This window comes from Orycteropus afer, unplaced genomic scaffold (genome assembly GCF_000298275.1).
Source record: "Orycteropus afer afer isolate SDZICR_OR568_19922 unplaced genomic scaffold, OryAfe1.0 scaffold00008, whole genome shotgun sequence".
Lineage (NCBI taxonomy): Eukaryota > Metazoa > Chordata > Mammalia > Tubulidentata > Orycteropodidae > Orycteropus > Orycteropus afer.
The window spans coordinates 149,210-167,155 of record NW_006921595.1 but is presented as its reverse complement, the minus strand read 5'-3'; the positions used below and the strand labels follow the sequence as shown (position 1 = coordinate 167,155).

The window sequence follows — 17,946 nt, the reverse complement described above, 5'->3', positions numbered from 1 at the left end:
TTTTGAACATTTTATTGTGGTTTGGGTGAAAATTTACAGACCAAATTAGTTTTGCATTGAACAATTTATACATATTTTATTTCATGACTTTAGTCAATCCCCTCACTGTAACAGCACTTTTACCATTTCCTCCCCGGTTTCCCCATTTCCAGGATCCCATCTTTCCTGCTCCTTCCTGCCTTCTGCAAATGCTTTGTTTTGGTGCAGGTGCTGCCCTTTTGGTCTGGTATGATCCATTCTTCTGAGGAGCATAGTCCTCAGGGGTGACTATTCACTTTATAGGCCTGTCTGTTGTTTGGCTGAGAGGTGATCTCTAGAAGTGGGTACACTTCCAGGTTTGAAGGGTATCTAAGGGTCATATTATCTAAGGTTCCTCCAGTCTATATCAACACAGTAGGTCCAGTCTTTTTTATGATTTTAAAGTTTTAAAAGTTAAAACTTTTTAAAAGTTAAAAAGTTCTAAATTTTTCTCCCACTCTGTCCAGGACCTTTTCTTGTCATTACGATCAGAGCATTCAGTAATCATAGCCAGGCACTGTCTAGTTCTTCTGGACTCAAGCAGTAGAAGCTGTGGTTTATGTAGTCCATTAGTCCTTTGGACTAATTGTTTCCTTGAATCTTTGATTTTCTTCACTCTTCATTGCTTCTGGATGAGGAGACCATAGTTGTATGTTAGATGGCAATTTACCAAAGTAGGATGTAGAACATTGTCTTTATAGACTATACTATGCCAATTGATCTAGATATATCCCCAGATTATGGTCCTAAGGCCTCAAGCCCATAGCTAAGAAGTTTGCATAGCTTTGTCTCCTGTATGCTCTATAATATACCTTGATATATAATTTTTTTTTTTTTTTTTTACTTCTTTATTTAATTCAAAACAACCTCTGCTGGTACAGTAGTTACGACATTTGGCTGCTAACTAAAAGGTTGGAAGTTCAAACCCAACAGCCACTTGGTAGGAGAAAGATGAGGCAGTGTGTTCCATAAAGATTTACAGCCTTGGAAACCCTATGGGGGTCGCTATGAGTTGGAAAACACTACGAGTCAGAATTAACCTGATGGTAGTGAGTTTGTTTTTTTTTTTTTTTAACTGTGTAATGTTGTTGTTGTTGTTATGTGCCGTCAAGTTGGACCTGACTCATAGCAACCCCTCCTTAGGTTTCTGGATCTGACTCAATGGCAATGGGTTTACACCATTCCTGTTTTATTTTCACCATACCTTAATGAAAGTATTTACCAAATTCAAGGCATTATTGTGATTCTGCTACTTGATAGGAGTTAAAAAATCAGAAAAATATGCTTTTTAAAAATATATGGTTTGCACTTTGTTTTCCACTACAAGAACAGAATGAACATTAACAATTTTCAATGCTTTAATGAAGAAAAATAAAGTCTCTTAAGACTCTGTAAAAGGAACTATTATTCATTCACAGTAGAGTTAATATAGATTGTAAGAAGGAAAAGATTTTATTTGACTGTTGCTTGAATAATTTAGAAGTATCAGCACAAAGATGGTCCCTACAAGGCAGAGATTAAAGATGTCCCAAATGTCTAATTTTTCGAAACTGCTACACTTCTCCATCATGTCTAACATCAACTACTCCTCCTTCTCTCACTCCTCTCACTCCCATCTTAGGGTTCTGTATTTCTGTGTAACATCTCATAGAACTCACGAACTGCCAGAGAAATGGCTTTTGCAGTTGTGAAGGCAGGCAAGTCCCAAATCTGTGGGTCAGGTGTCAGTCTGAAGGATTCTCCTCATTCACATGGTTGCAGGGAGCCAAGGAACCCAAATTGGCAGGTCAGACAACTGGCTGCTATCTCAAGTCCCAAAAACTAGAGGTCAGACAATGACAAAACAGATGTAGGATCCAGATCAAGAGAACAAACTTTGCCAAAGCATTTGTGTATATATAGGATGTAGGCCACACTGTCAAGGAAACTAAGGGTGGTAACTTGAGTCACACCCTTTAATCCTGCCTCATTAACATAATGGAAACTCACTCCATAATGGGACCATAACCACAGGCAAAGAGGCTAGGATATACCATATATCACAGAATGGAGGACTATGGCTAGAAGGACCATATTAAGTAATTCACTGCTCTGCAACTGTGTTCTTTCCTGACAAAAGACACAAAAAGAAACAAAAGGCCAATTCTAGGTGGAGAATTCATTTTTAATGAACTTGAAGATATGTCATAACTCCATCCCGAGGATTTTTCTCCCTTTAGATCTTTTACAGCGCAGACAAAATAGAATTTATAATTCATCACAAAATGTATATAACTAGGAGAGGCTCTTTGATGTATTATGTGTTCAGAAAGGCATTTCTAATGTTTCCCTTGGAGATAAATGCCATCATAAAAATACAGCCAAGAGATTCCTTTCAAAATAATGTTTAGAGAGTATTCAGTTATCTCAAATTGATATTTGCAATCTTGATAATCTCTAACATTTTTGTAAAAAAACAAAACAGAAGTGCCTAAGATAATTGACTGCTAACCAGAAGGCTGGCAGTTCAAACCCACCTAGCCTCTCCTCCAAAGGAAGGTTGAGCAATCCTACTTCTGTAGTGATACTGCCTCGGAAACCCAAGGACGGGTTGCTATGAGTCGGGGCCGACTAGACATCATATAAGAACAACAACAGATATTTGTCCTTGTGAGTATATCTTGAAAATTAATTCATTCTGTATTAACACCACTCACTTAAAAACGAATATAAAGAGTTGTTATTCTAAACTGATAAACTGGTCTGTACATTTAGAGATGGAAAATATCCTGGAAATTCCCTTGCTCACTTTCTCTCCCATTTTGCCAAGTCATATATCTTCGCTATCTATAGCATTCTTCTAAATGATATATACTTTTAACATCTAAGCAATATATCATTATGAATACATGGTTTAATCTTAGTTGAAACCTGTAGGACGCAAAGTGACTCACGTTTTTATAAAACTGTTATTGGATCTCCTGGACAGCAAGTTAAACAAGCTGGCATTAGATGGTAGATACAGAACTGAAGAAGCTTTGCTCTTACATCTTCTTAAAACAATGCTTAATTGGTGTTTAATTTTAGTGATGCCAGTTGCAAATAATACCAAAGTAGATGCAAGAAAACAGTTAATATATTCGGCATTCATTCTGAGCCAATTCTGAGACTTGTGAGATATAGAAAAGAAATGAATAGCAACATCTTGAAAACTGTCTATAGTATTTTTTTTTTTAATTTTTAAATCTCTCCCAAATTCCTTTTCATAGATTTAAATGAAAGGAAATAATCTAAAATGAAATAAAAGCGAAATCTCAAGTAAACAAGCAATTCCAAGGTTGAATACACAGATACACAGCTGCACCAATATGCTTCCATGTTATCAAGCATTTACGGGTGAAGGGAGGAGAGACCCTAAGCCTCGAAAACCTACTCCCATCGAGTCGGATCCGACTCATAGCGACCCCTCCCCTCCTTGAGTTTTCTGAGGCGGTATCACTACGGAAGTAAATTGCCCAACCTTCATTCCGAGGAGTGGCTGTGGGTTTGAACCAAGCGAGCCTCCTGGTTAGCAGTCAAGTGCCTTAGGGATCGGCCCGTTGGAGAGTGAACAGAAAAAATGCTAAAGAGAAAAAAGCTGAAGAGAAGAGGCGGAGACTTAGGGAAAAACCAACAAAGGTGCTGGTTGAAGCCCTGTTGTTGTTGTTGTTATTTGCCATCGAGTCGGCCCCGACTCCTAGCGACCCCTCCTTGGGTTTCCGAGGCAGTTATCACTACGGAAGGAGGATTGCCCTAGCGCTGGCGAAGTGGGAAAGTGGCGCGGAATGCTCGGCCCTGCCCCTGTTCTCTCAACACCTCCTCTCCAGGCACCGCCCCGAAGCATCCCTCGGGTTGGCCCCACCCTCTCCTCCGGGCCCCGCCCCGTCAGGGCCCTCTCGCCCGCGGCGGCCGCATCAGGTGACAGCCCGGAAGCTGCGGAAGCGGATGGAGGAAGCATTGCCGGGGCCCTGGGGCCTGGAGCTGAGCTGCGCGAGCTGCTCCGCCACCTCCCGGCCCTCCGCGCGATCCTTATGTGGCGTGCCCGCTGACAGGTGAAGTGCTCCCGCTCTCCGTCCTCTTGGGGACCACGGGGCTGTGCCGCCTCCCGCCCTTGACGGTTGAAGTCATCGTTGTGCGGGCACACAGTGGCCGCCCATGGAGAAGGACGGGCGGGACGGTGATGGCGGCCCCCGTGGCCCGGTACTGCACATCGTGGTGGTCGGCTTTCACCACAAGAAAGGCTGCCAGGTGAGAAAGGATCGCGCCCGCCCCCGGTCGTTCTGGCGTTCGCCTCCTTTCTGGTGCCCACTCCGCTTGTCCTTCATCCTCGCCGCGGCCTCTCGTCGCAACTTGACTCTTCTCCAGCTGTTCACACTCTTCCCCAAAAACCTGAAGCCCGGCCCCCAAGACCCCTTCTTTCTTCTGCCCTTGAAAATTATATTGTGAGCGCCGTGAGAGCTTGTTTTGTATGTGTAGGTTGATAGTTTTTAATTCTCCTTTAGTGAAGTAGGAGGAAGGTATCGAAGATCAGCCCCATTGTTTTGACGGTAGCTGTCTCCACTACCTTTTTTGGGTGTTCACTTACAGAGGAAACCTTTTAGAAAATCCTGCACTTGGACCCCGTTTTCAACTCAATGAGGTCTTTAAGCTTCCATTCAAATGTTTCTGCTTGGTTGAAGCGGATGCAGGCGTTGTGGGAAAATCGACCTAACAAATGCCTTTGTTTATTTAATGGAAGCCCTAGATTCTGTTGTGTGCTTTTAGGGTAGTCGATTGACTCCGCCCCTCTCGCTCATTGAGGCATAGTTTTCCTGTTTGATCTTTTCCGGATTTACTTTTACCAAGAGATTGACCTTAGATCAGTGGCAATAAGAGAACGTGTATTTACCGAGCATAAAATGTGCAAATAGGCGTTTTTAAGGCTGTTCACTGGCTGAATTTGAACGAGAACAATGGATCATTGGTAATCTATGGAGGCAAGGGAACAAAATAGAAACAGGATTAAAAGAAAGCAAACACTGAAAAGCAATGATGTCATAATGTCTAGGAAAGCAAATTGAAATGCTTTTTTCAAGTATTTAACATTCTGATTACTACTACTAGGTAATGCAGCATTTGCTTTCGTGCATTGCACAGAAAATGTAACACTTTAGGAGACTTCTTTCTGGAGAAGTTAAATTCTTTAGAGAATGATAACAGAAGAGTGATGAAGGGATATGAGATGGTTGGTTGTGTTTTGAAGATTGCTTAACTTGAAAATAAGGAGCTCTGGTGGCAAAGTGCCTAAGGCATTTGACTGTTAACCAAAAGGTTGGCGGTTCCAAGCCACCAGCCACTCCGCAAAAGGAAGACTGGGCAATCTACTTCCCCTGCCTTGGAAACCCAAAGGAGGTTGCCATTAGTTGGAATCTACTGGATGGCAGTGAGTTTGGTTTTTTTGGCTTGATAACTTTAAAATAGATCATATGCCTTGTCTCAGATAAAAATGTTATAGAAACACACAGTTATGTTTCGACTTGTGTCCCCAAAAAATATGTGTTGTAAATCCTAGCCTCTAGGCCTGTGGTTATAATCCCATTTGGAAATAGGGTGTCTTTGTTATGTTAATGAAAGGATTAGTGTGGGGGCGTTTTTAAGTCAATCTCTTTAAAGATATAAAAGAGATTAAACAAGCAAGCTAGCAAACAGAGATGAAGGAAGAAAAATGCCAAGCCTGTGAAGATGGCCCAGGAGCAAAAGCTCAGAAGAGACCAAGACCTTCCTCCAGAGCTGAGAAAGCCTTCCCCTAGAGCCAGTACCCTGAATTCAGACTTCTAGCCTCCTAAACTGTGAGAAAATAAACTTACATTTGTTAAAGCTTCCCATTTGTGGTGTGTCTGTAATAGCAGCACTAGATAACTAAGATACCGAGGAGGAAGTGGCATTATTCAGTGTGGTACTAAAAAAAACTAACCAGTAGCAATGGAATGTTTTTTTAATGTAGCCCATATTTACAAGTAAGAAAAAACATACTACCATGGCATGCAACCAGTATCTATCATCATTAGATTTTTAATACTTTAAATCTGAAAGGTCTCATTTTAATAGTTATAACTGTCTTTGGATATGGGTGAAGTAATTGAAACGTGGAGGAGGTAAAATGATCTTGCAGGGGTCACACTGCAAAACAGTTCAGAAGTAGGAGCTAGAGTTGCTTCTGGCACCATATGTTTATTCTGCTTGGCCATATGGCGTTTTGGGAGTCTTTCATGGTAAATCAAGAGCCCACTTCAGAACCTAACTGAATGGAGCTTTTGAAGGCAAGAAAGAAGCAAATACCTGTATTGGTGTGGTATATATTAAAAATTCCTTGATTTTTGCTATGTAAAATTGAGATTAGTTATATATTTATTATGCTGTTATTGAAAAAAGGAAATAATAGTTCCAAAAAGTAAAAGATTTCTTTAATGAAATAAATACAGTGTTGCTTAAAGAAAACTGAAAAACAGATTTTAAGATGAAAGAGGCACTTTGGGCTGAAGAAGTACCTGGAGTGCTATGGCGTTTCTTTTGGATTTGTCTGGCTTTGGTTTCAGCAATGACGGAAAGGTGGCTGGTTTTGTAAAGTAACCACTGTGCTGGGAATTAGGAAAACTGGACAACATCTTGGCCTACTCCTCCCATGACCTTCAACAAGTCCAAATTGCTTAACTTTTCTGTACCTCACTTTGCTCTTCTAGAGTTGTCATAAGAATTTTATAACTTGGAGGGATCCTTAAAGATCATCTACTGTAATCCATTACATTTACAGAAGAGGAAACTGAAACCCAGAAAAGCTATGACTTAAAGAAGAACTGATAATCTGCTTTATTAGTTTCCTCAGGCTGCTGTAACAAAGTACCACAAATTGGTGGCTAAAAACAACAGAAATTCTTTCCTTCACAGTTCTGGAGGCTTCATGTCTGAAATAAGATATTGAATAGGCCATCTTCCCTCCAGTGCCTCTAGGGTAGAATCCTTCCTGGCCTCTTCCAGTTTATGGTAGCTTCACGTGTTCTTGGTTTTTAGCATCACTCCTATCTTTGTCTCCATCTTCATATGGTAGTCTTCCATCTGTAGGTATCTGTCTTCTTCCTATAAGAACACAAATCATAGTGGATTAAAGCCCTCACTACTTCTTTATGACATTATGTTAGCTAATTATATTTGCAAATAAGGTCACATTTTGAGGTCCCAGAAAAGTCATGAATTTGAGAGAGAACATTAACCTGGTATAGTTGTGCAAACCTGAACTTATTTTGTAAATCATACCTGAGAATGTGATAAAAACTAATCAAAGTCACAATGCACAGTGAGTAGAACGGGTCATTTTTAGATCTTTTAGAACATTTTTTCACATAAGTTGTACCTCTGAGCCTAAGGCTCATTAACAACCTGAGATGTGCAGATGACACAACTTTGCTTGCTGAAAAGTGAGGATGACTTGGAGCACTTACTGATGAAGATTAAAGACTATAGTCTGCAGGATGGATTACACCTCAACATAAAGAAAACAAAAATCCTCACAACTGGACCAATAAGCAACATCACGATGAATTGAGAAAAGATCAAAGTTGTCAAAGACTTCATATTATTTGGTTGTACAATCAAGGCCAATGAAGGTAGCAGTCAAGACATCAAAAGACATATTGCATTGGGCAAATCTGTTGCAAAAGACCTCTTTCAAGTGCTGAAGAACAAAGATATTTCCTTGACGACTAAAATGTACCTAAGCTAAGGCATGGTATTTTCAATTCCATCATATGCATGTGAGAGCTAGACAACAAATAAGGAAGACTGAAGAAGAGTTGATGCCTTTCACTTGTGGTGTTGTTGGCAAAGAATGCTGAAAGTACCAAAGACTGGTAAAAGAACTAACAAATAGATCCTGGAAGAAGTGCTGCAAGAATGCTCCTTGGAAGTGAGAATGGCCAGACTTCATCTCATATACTTTAGTCATGTTGTCAGAAGGGGCCATTCTCTGGAAAAGGATGTCACACTTGGTAAAGTGGAGGGTCAACGAAAGAGGGGAAGGCCCTCAACAAGATGGATTGACAAGGTGACTACAGCGATGGGATCAGGTATATAGGGATCGTGAGGCTGGCACAGGACCGGGCAGTGTTTTGTTCTGTTGTACATAAGGCCACTATGAGTTGGAGACAACTCAAGGGCACATAACAACAATATCGTCAGCCTAAGTTGAGTATTCTGTAGTTTTGGAAGACTCAAGCATTTATAATTGTAATGGAACCATTACTACTTATCAGAAAAGTTTTGGCTTGCCAGTAACCTTCTGTTAGTTTTCTATTGTTCCTCTAATGGAGGCTAATTGGATAGGTGACACTAGGAATTCTGGACTCTAAAGAGAGGATTAGCGTTAGGGTTAGAATAATCCAAAAAATACTCATTGGCAATCATTTGTGGTATTAGCTAGGCTGTGTCTTGGGCTGCTAACACAGCCAGTTCAGTCAGGTCGCGGAGTGAGTGAATAAAAAACTTTCACATTGGATTGGTTGATGAAATTGACAGGTTAGTTCACTCAAAAACACTGGAAATTTCGCTGGAAAATTTAGCTAAAACAGGACAGTAAGTGCATATGCATTTGTATTGAAAAGAAGGCAAAAAGAATTTGACCACATTTTTTTTTTCCTGTTTGATTATCCTACTTTTTCTCCTTTTTGTCTTAGTTTTTATAAAATATCAAGAAAAGTGTTGATTTTGGCAGGGAAAGAGTAGTGTTATAAAAGCTAGCATAATGTACTAAAATTTGTTTTGTTTTACTTATTTACTTTTGAAGAAAATACCTATAATTAATTCACAAACAATAACATCACTACAGCTAGTTGCAGGAGGCCACACAAACATTTGCCCAGCCCCAACCTTGACATCACCTCATTCCAGTAAGAACACTCTCTTCCATGGTGATTCTGAAGCGAGGAAGCTATTAATGATGGAGGAGAGATTTAATCTGCACATCTGCACTGCTTCAGCACCTCAGTGAAACCCTCAAAGCTTGAGGTAGCCCTGGTTCTGGGCCCACTCCAAGAACTGTTGCGTCTCATAATGCAAGGGCCAAACTTGCTGCTCATACGCTGGTTGGCTCCCTGAGGCTCCTCATAACTGATGACAGGCCTTCAGGACTCAGCATTACTTCCTCACTGAAGCCTCCAGTGGTGGCATGGCCCAGCTGTGTTCTACAGCAGACCCCACGGCCATGCTAATGGCAGTCGTTGCCAAGGTACTGCAGCAAGTGAGCCAGCTACAGATGGTGGGTCCGCTGCTGGTGCTGTCCTGGGTTTGTTGTTGTTGTTATGTGCCGTCGAGTCGGCCCCGACTCATAGCGACCCCTCCTTGGGTTTCCGAGGCAGTATCACTACGGAAGTAGGATTGCCCAACCTTCCTTCCAAGGAGTGGCTGGTGGGTTTGAACCGCCAGCCGTCTGGTTAGCAGGCAAGTGTCTTAGCCACTATGCTACCAGCTCTCATATAAGGCACCTGACTGACAGGAGGAGCTGTGTCTCCTGCCCTGTGGGCAGCACAGGTCCAGCTTCCACGTGGTGTTATACTATACGAAGGATTGATGTACGAAACACTGAGGAGCGAGCCAGCTGTTAAGATTAAATCTTGAAGGATATTCTTCACTTTAAATAACTCTTTTTCCATGTTCTATAACTCTGCTTTCTTAGACCCCAAAACCATATACATTTCATGGTTTTGAAGGTATATGTTGTATGCATAAGTCTTGGACAGAATGACTTTCTAAGAGACTGTTCTTTTTAACTGGTGTATCAGGTGTTTCAGAAGCTCTTGTTTTATAGGATTTCCCCCAGGATTCATTTTAAGATTTGACTTCTAGGTATAAAGGATTGAAAGTACATGGCTCATGTAGTTGCGACTCTGACCTCATGGTTTTAGTTTGTGTGAAAGTGCTTTGCTAGACAGGTCTTCCAATTAAAAATTGCCTCTGGTCACATTGATCACAGGCTTTTCCATGCACAGAGATTATTCACTGTTGTGCCATCATAACAAAAATTCCTGTAGATGTTAATAATCTGTAACTTTTAGATTCAAATGAGCCAAAGTCAAACCTTTGTTTAAAAGTGATGCCTTCCACTAGGCTGTTTGGTTAAACATCAGAACTTAAGGAAGAAGAATATTCTAAATCTTTCTGTGTAGAGTATCTATTGTTAAAAAGGCATTCTGTAGTGCTGTTGTTACACATGGACCACAGGTGAGAACAGTCTTCGAATACAGCTCTCTTGAAGGCAAACTAGACATATGGAAGGTGTTCATTTATCTTGCATTTTTTCTTACATTTTTTTCTATCTTTGAAGTCTTCAGATGTGTTGTAAATGAAAAAAAAAAATGCTTCCATTTAAATTAAAATGAACATCTGTTAACTTTATCACTTGATCATCTTTCTCAGTATGGTAGGAGTAAATGTTTCTGTAGATAACAGGTTAGCTTTGGTGATTATTCTGATTTATTGATATACTTAACATGTAGAACATTTTAAGTGATTTTAAGTAATACCATGACATTCAAAATCATTTTAAAGACTGATTAAATAAAAAATACTCATTCTACCTCCTTTCCTCAAAAGCTTTTTTTCCCCCCCTTAATTTAGCATTTAGCAAAGACACTCTCTTCCTTAGAAACTCACCTGAAATTAGATTCTTTGACATGAAATAATTTATGGATACCTTCTCTATAGTAGGGAGGGAGCTTTGGTGGCGTAGTGCTTAAAGCATTTGACTGCTAACCAGAAGGCTGGTGGTTCAAACCCACCAACCACTCCTTGGAAGGAAGGTTGGGCAATCTACTTCCTCAGTGATACACCTTGGAAACCCAAGGAGGGGTTGCTGTGAGTCGGATCCGACTTGACAGCAGTGAGTTTGGTTTTTTTGGTTGGTTTTTTCCTCTATAGTAAGTTTGCTTGTTATGGATTGTAGGTCCAGGTTTTGTTTGACCAATATTTGCTTTGTGGCAACAAATATATGAACTATATTTGTCAGTTAACATAATGTTTTGCTAAATGATATATTAAGTATATATCAAATAAACTCTTTGGTTCTTTAATAAGTAGGTTGAACATTTTTAAACTGTTACTTTAGTATGGAATAGTTATTTTCCAAAGTGATGTCATAAAAAGTTGGAATTATTACCTGATTGTGACCACTTTTCTGATAGAGATCGTGGTTTTCTATACACAGCTAGCAGTTGTGATTCTTGAATAAACTGGTTTTACCAGACTATGCTTCTAAAAAAGGCAGAATTAAAAAAGAACTAGGACTAATGTTTACACTTCTACTTTTTTTTTTTTTTTAATTGTGATTTGGGTGAAAATTTACAGAGCAAATTCACTTTCCATACAGCAGTTCACATACACTTTGTCTCGTGACACTGACCACAATTTACCACAATGCAACAGCTCCCCTCCCACTTCCTCCCCATAGTTATCTCTTCCCTGTGTCCATCCGTCCATGCACTCCTGTCCCTGAGCTGTCTCCCTGTGCATAAGCAGCCCTTCTTTCTCCCATGATTGTTCTCTCGAAGGAGTGTATATACATCAGGTAAATGTTCAACTCATATGCCTGTCTTTTGTTTGGTTGGAAGCCACAGGTGTGGGTTCAGTTTACACTACTTCTAACAGTGAATAAAAGCAGCTAGAAGCAGTGAATAGAGAGGCATCTTTTCCTGTTGGTCTGAGTGGACTGGTCACAGGAAAATCTCCAGTGGTAGCAAAATACTGTGTTGTGAATTCAGGGATGGGTTGAGGTGATTAGGGGGTTTGGTTTGTGTTAAGGTGAGACCAACTGACTCAAGTCCTGGCCCATTCAGGTTTTGGTGACAGATGGCTAGGTGATAAGCATGTTGTTTTGGCATCTGCTACTGATGGAATCCTGTGGTGACAATGATGAAACATTTATGGGGTGGTGTTTGTGATTCTTGTTGGAATGAATAGGTCCTTGAATAGAAAGAACAAAAATTTAAAGGGTTAGCATTTAGAGAAGGAGCCATGGTAGAATGAACAGGTAAGTGTTCAGCTGGTTGGTTCAAAAGCTTGGTTGGTCAAACCTCTTCAGTGGCTCTGTGGGACAAGGACCAGTCAGACTACTTCCATAAAGATTTTTGTTGTTGTTTGTGCTGTCAGGTGGATTCCACCTGTTCGCAACCCTGTATAACAGAGTAAACCTCTGCCCCAAAGGGTTTCCTAGGCTGTAACCTTTTTTTTTTTTTAATGGCAGTGCCCACCCCCCTTTCTCTGAGCAAACCCACCTACCCTGACAGCTTTAACTGTTGTCCATATGTGTAAGCATTCTGTATTGTTTTGTTTTATTTATTTGCTGATTTTAATTTTCTTCCCTGGCCCTAAGTCTGTCCTGTAGCCTAGACCCTTCTGCCTCATGCACACCTCCTGTCACTTCCTCTTTGCTTGCTTGTCTTTGCCTTTCCCTGGAGCCTCACATTCCATAGGCGTAGGCATCTTAACAGTCTGTGGTCTTGGCTGTAATGTTTACAGAAGCAGCTCACCAGGTCTTTTCTCCTGAGGAGCCACTGGTGGGTTCAAACTACCAACCTTTTGGTTAGCAGCCAAGCATTTAACCACTGCACCACCAGGACTCTTCTTTCTGTAAAGATTACAGCCAAGAAAACCCGACGGAGCAGTTCTGCTCTGTCATCTGAGGTTACTATGAGTCAAAAATTGCTCTAAGGACAAACTGAAATATTGAGCTATACTTATTTTGCTGAAAACAGTTGATTGAACTTTAGCACTTATTAAGTTTATTAATTCTTCACATATTGTTTGAGATATATATGATTGGTTAACCTTTCCAGTGTTACTGTATTTTGAGATGTGACCTGATAATAATTAATAAAACTGAGCAGCAAGTTCAACTTAAAAGAAAAAAATTAAAAATTAAAAAAAAAAAAATTGCTCAAAGGTATGCAGCAATATCAGATTTCAGACCTTAGGGAAGAATAATAGTATCTAAATAATACTCTTTTTTTCTAGCCACTAGCTTTAAGGAGTCCTGGTAGCAATGATTAAGCACTAACTAGACTCTGCTAACTGAAACATTGGAAGGTTCAAACCCACTCGGCATCTCAGCTGGAGAAAGCTCTGATGACCTGTTTCTATAAAGACTAACTACAGCCTAGGAAACCCTGTGGGGCAGGTCTGCTCTGTCCTATAGGGTCACTATGAGTTGAAAATCAACTTAACGGCATCTAACAACAACAGGTTTAGGGACTTTGTCCTGATACAAGATTGCATTTTCTGGCTCTCAACAGTACTTTTTTGACGGTACTTTTATTCTTTGAGCTTTAATATTTTGATAATAGTCCTTTTCTGATGTGGGCCATGTTTTTTTGTATATGCTGAAATGGTGATCCTTGGCTTTGCAGGGCAGCAACATTAACACTTCGAACAATAGCATAGTTTTCACTCAGGTCTACTATCATGCTTAAGCAGAATGTCAACTTGTGTAATGGAAATTTAGAAATACCAGAAAGATTATTTTGCCCTCTTAAGATTCCCCCCAGCTAGCTATCAGACTCACTGCCATGAAGTCGATTCCAGCTCGTAACAACCCTATAGGGCAAAGTAGAACTGCCCCATAATCCAAGGCTATAAATCTTTACAGAAGCAGATTGCCTCATCTTCCTCCCACAGAGCAGCTGGTGGGTTTGAACTGCCCACCTTTTGGTTAGCAGCCAAATGCTTTAACCACTACAGCACAAGAACTTCTTTTACCAGGTAGGTAGAAAGTACCTAATTTTCTTCCTTTGGCTTAAGCCTTTGATCCCTAGTAGAATGCTTGTATGCTTCAGGTAACCTTTTCCTTCATGCTATTAATGTGATTCAGATCCTTTACTGAGCACAGCTTTTGTGCCATAGAGGAAGACCACCAAAGGGCCCTGAGCTACTAGAGATGAGCACTATAGAAGGAAGATAGGGAGGGCATATAGGGAGAGATGTCTTTACCTACTTAATAATTTTTAATAAAACTGGTCCTACTATATTCTTCTGTTAATAATGCTGTCAGATTGAAAACTCAGTTTCTCTCTAGGATATTTTCAGAGGATGTTCTATGAATTGATATTGGAGGCAATTTTGAAATTATGTTCTAGCATTTGTTATGATCAGAAGTAATAAGAACTCACTCCAGTAGAAAAAATATAGGCAAGCAAAATAACATCTGTAATCCTGTATCCTAGAGAAATCTATTCCTAACACCTTGATATAAAATATTTCTCCAATTGTTTTTCTTTGAACACTCCGGTGTAGTAAATTACATGGTATAGCTTTTCTAGCCATAGTCTTACTAACTCCCACTTTGCCCTGAACAACTGAGTACCTGATTTTTAAAGTTATCCATCTGGTATATTTCTGTTGGAGCAACACAAAGCAATCTTCTGGGAAATTCCCTGGCTCTCAGGTATGTAGAATTCTGATGTTGCGATTGGTTAGTTTTGCCACTCTGCCAGGTTCAAAATGAGCCCTCTTAGAGGCAGAAGGAGTCTCTCTGACTGCCGGTGAAGAAAGACATGCTGCTGAGAGATGTCAGAGAGACACACACTGCTGAGAGATGTGCTACTGAGAGAGACTGTTGCCTCAGAGATGGCCTACTGAGAGAGACTGAGCGTGTTCCTGAACTTGAATGGTAGCCTGTTACTTCCCTAATAAACCCCATAATCTGTGAGTTCTGTGTGGCCATTGCAGCAAATTATTGAACCCAGCAGAGAGGTGGTGGGTGCTGTGGGAGGAACAGTTGGTGTCAAGGTTAGTAAGAGGGTTGGAGGGTGGCAGCATGTCTGACCTCATAGGAGCAGGTCTAGGGCTACTGATGGTGATTCTGTCTTCCTCTTGTATAGTTAGAGGGAGTCAAAAGATACCACCTTTTTTTTTTTTTTTTTTTTTTAACGTATAACACTGGGCAAATTAGCTGCAAAGGACCTCTTTTCTTCTTTTTTTTCTTAATGATCTTTATTTGTTTACAATTATAACAGTAATGCAAAACCATTGGAACACTTTAGAATATGTAACAAGGTACAGCATTTTAAAAGAAGTTTAAAGAAAATTAAAATCAGCAGAATCCCACTATCCTAAACAATAAAACTACAAACAATTTTTATTTCTTCTTGTCTTTTTTCAGTATACAAGTGGTATATATGTATTTTTATGTAGTTGAGGTCATGCTGTAGTTCTGTTGCACTTTCTCATTTACTTATTTAAGTACTTCTTGACATTAAAAATTCTTCAGTTCGTAGTTGCTGAGTATTTCTAACATTTGCTTAACTTCATACAATCAACTATAAAGCAGAAAAAGCAAGTAAGTATATATAAAAAGGCAATAATTTTTTAAAAGTGCAGAATGTTTCCTGTGACAGAGAATGCCTTATTATTTTCAATTATTAGCATGACCAAGCCTTCATAAACCTGGAATAGACACTTTAGGGTATTTTCAGGAAAGGACTATAGAACCTCCTTTATATAGTCTCATAGCAAAAATAAATCAAAAGTAAATATTGCAGCACTCTTTTGCTGAAGGGAAATCTAAATTACAAAATACTTTAAGTTTAGTGCTATTTGTCTGGCAGTATCCTTCCTTCAATACAGTAAATCGGGTTAATCCTTTATATTAACAGCCCGACCAAAACCCAAAACCAAACTTAACTACTATCGAGTCGAATCTGACTCAAAGTGACCCCCATCGGGTTTCTGAAGCAGTAAATCTTTTTTTTTTTTTTTAATAGTGATTTGGATGAAAATTTACAGAGCAAATTCACTTGCCATACAACAGTTCACATACACTTTGTCTCATGACATTGACCACAGTTTACCACAATAAGATAACACCTTCTTGCCCCTTTTGCAAACACATATTATTTCAAAACTGTATCATACTGTAATTAAGTTTTATGCTCTACCTTTTTCTTGTAACATGTTATTGGTTGCTGTGGAGCCGATTCTTGGAGACCCTATGTAGCAATCATTATTAATATCTTTCCATGTCAATAAATAGTAACTTACATCATTAAATTGCTGAATGGTTTTCTGTTTTATAGAAATATCTTCTGTATCTATGTCAATTGGTTTCTCTTTTTCTTTGTTGAAGAGGGTCTGTGTAGCTTGTCTGCCTATTCCACCGTCTTACCGGAAGTCTTTTCTGTTTTACAGAAATAAACTGGTCAGTTTTAGACACTTAGGTGGCATTCCAATTTTTCACTATTTTCAACCATTGCTATAAAGAATGTCCTTGTGGCTAATTGTTTGCACCTTTTACACTTAAATGTGGAGACTTCATTTTTGTGTGTGGAGATCTTATTTTTGATGGATTTTGAAACAATATATTGAACAACCCAGCTTAATCTGGATGACTCTATCTTATTAGTCATTGTATTGTGGCATTCTCAGATTATTTTAGCATACAAACTGTTTTGCACATGTCTTTGACTCACCTGCGTCAGTCAGAGAGAGGGAGATGATGGTGATATTAACAATTCTCAGTGTTGACACTATACATAGTGCTGTTGTTATTTTTAATTTTGCCTCCCTATTTTCTCATTTGTTACTTATTCTCTTCCATGGACTGGAAGACAACATACACTAAATTTATTTGAACTGTGTAAAAAATAAATGATTCAGTCATAGATTTTGGAAGGAGACTGTCTTGGTTCTCTAGTGCTACTATAAGAAAAATACCACAAGTGGATGGCTTTAACAAACAGGAATTTTTTCTCTTACAGTTAAGAGGCTAGAAGTCCAAATTCAGAGTGCCAGTTCTAGGTTCTGGGTGAAGGCCCCTTGGCCTTGGGCTTCAGCTCTGCCTCTTATTCCATGCCCACTGGAGTTGGAGACTTCTTGCAACTCATGCAGCTGCTGGCTACTGAAGCTGATGAAACCAAGCTCAGAAAGTAGAATGGCACAATCCTAAGATCAACAGGCAACATGGCAGACCACTGGTTCAAGTCCAGGAACAATCTCAAGATTGGCAGGCCACTGAAATGAAGCCTCAGCCAAGTGCAGGATCCAAATGTGCCAAAAGCTAGAGACCTTCCTCAAAGCTTCTCCTTATATACTGGAAGGAAGCCACACCCGTTGGCAACAACTTAGCTGCTCACAACAGATTGTACCATGGAGGTGATTACAATCTAATCATGGGGAATGACTACATCCAGCTATTGAGCACTCAAAACCATGGCCAGCCAAGTTGACACAAAACCTTAATTACCACAGAGACCTAAAGCTTTCTCTTTAGTACATCATAGGGAGCTTTATGATGATTGAATAGGGTGATAGGTGCTTTTCTTGCATATTTCTGGTTTGTGGCAGTGTTCTAGGTAATTTAAGTTGTCAGATGGCTGACTTCTGAATAAGCTATCCTTAGATGTCCATTTAGATTTTAAATATAGCCTTCTGTATATTCTTCATTTCACTGATGCTGGTTGTCACAAGGTATGTTATGTATTCATATATGTGGATTACTGCAGAGTTGCTAATAAAACCTACTCCTGCCCCATCACCTTCACTGGTGTCATTAGTAATTTGTCCAACTTCATTTGGTGGATATCATTTTTGCTACATGAAAGTTCACTATTGAAATGTTAAACATAAATTAATGCATAAAAGATTGCTAGGATAATGTTTATTAAAATAAGTTGATTTAAATAATTTGTTGGAAAGTTTCTAATTTTATTTTCCTGCAATAAATTTTTTTAGGATTTGGGTGAAGATTTACAGAGTAAATTCACTTTTCATACAGCAGTTCACATATACTTTGTCTCATGACATTGACCAAAATTTACAATGCAGCAGCTCCCCTCCCACTTCCTCCCCATAGTTACCTCCTCCCAGTGTCCATCCCTTCATACTCTTCTGCACCCT

At 39.6% G+C, this 17,946-nt stretch overlaps 1 protein-coding gene across 1 annotated transcript in view; it reads left to right on the top strand.

Moving 5' to 3' along the window:
- The first annotated feature begins 4,191 nt into the window (after positions 1-4,191).
- The window catches only part of AVL9 (AVL9 cell migration associated), a 106,909-nt gene continuing 93,154 nt past the window's right edge, over positions 4,192-17,946 (top strand). The window contains exon 1 of the mRNA XM_007946351.2: positions 4,192-4,284. Within this exon, the coding sequence (XP_007944542.1) occupies positions 4,192-4,284 (93 nt within the window). The remainder of the gene's footprint in view (positions 4,285-17,946) is intronic.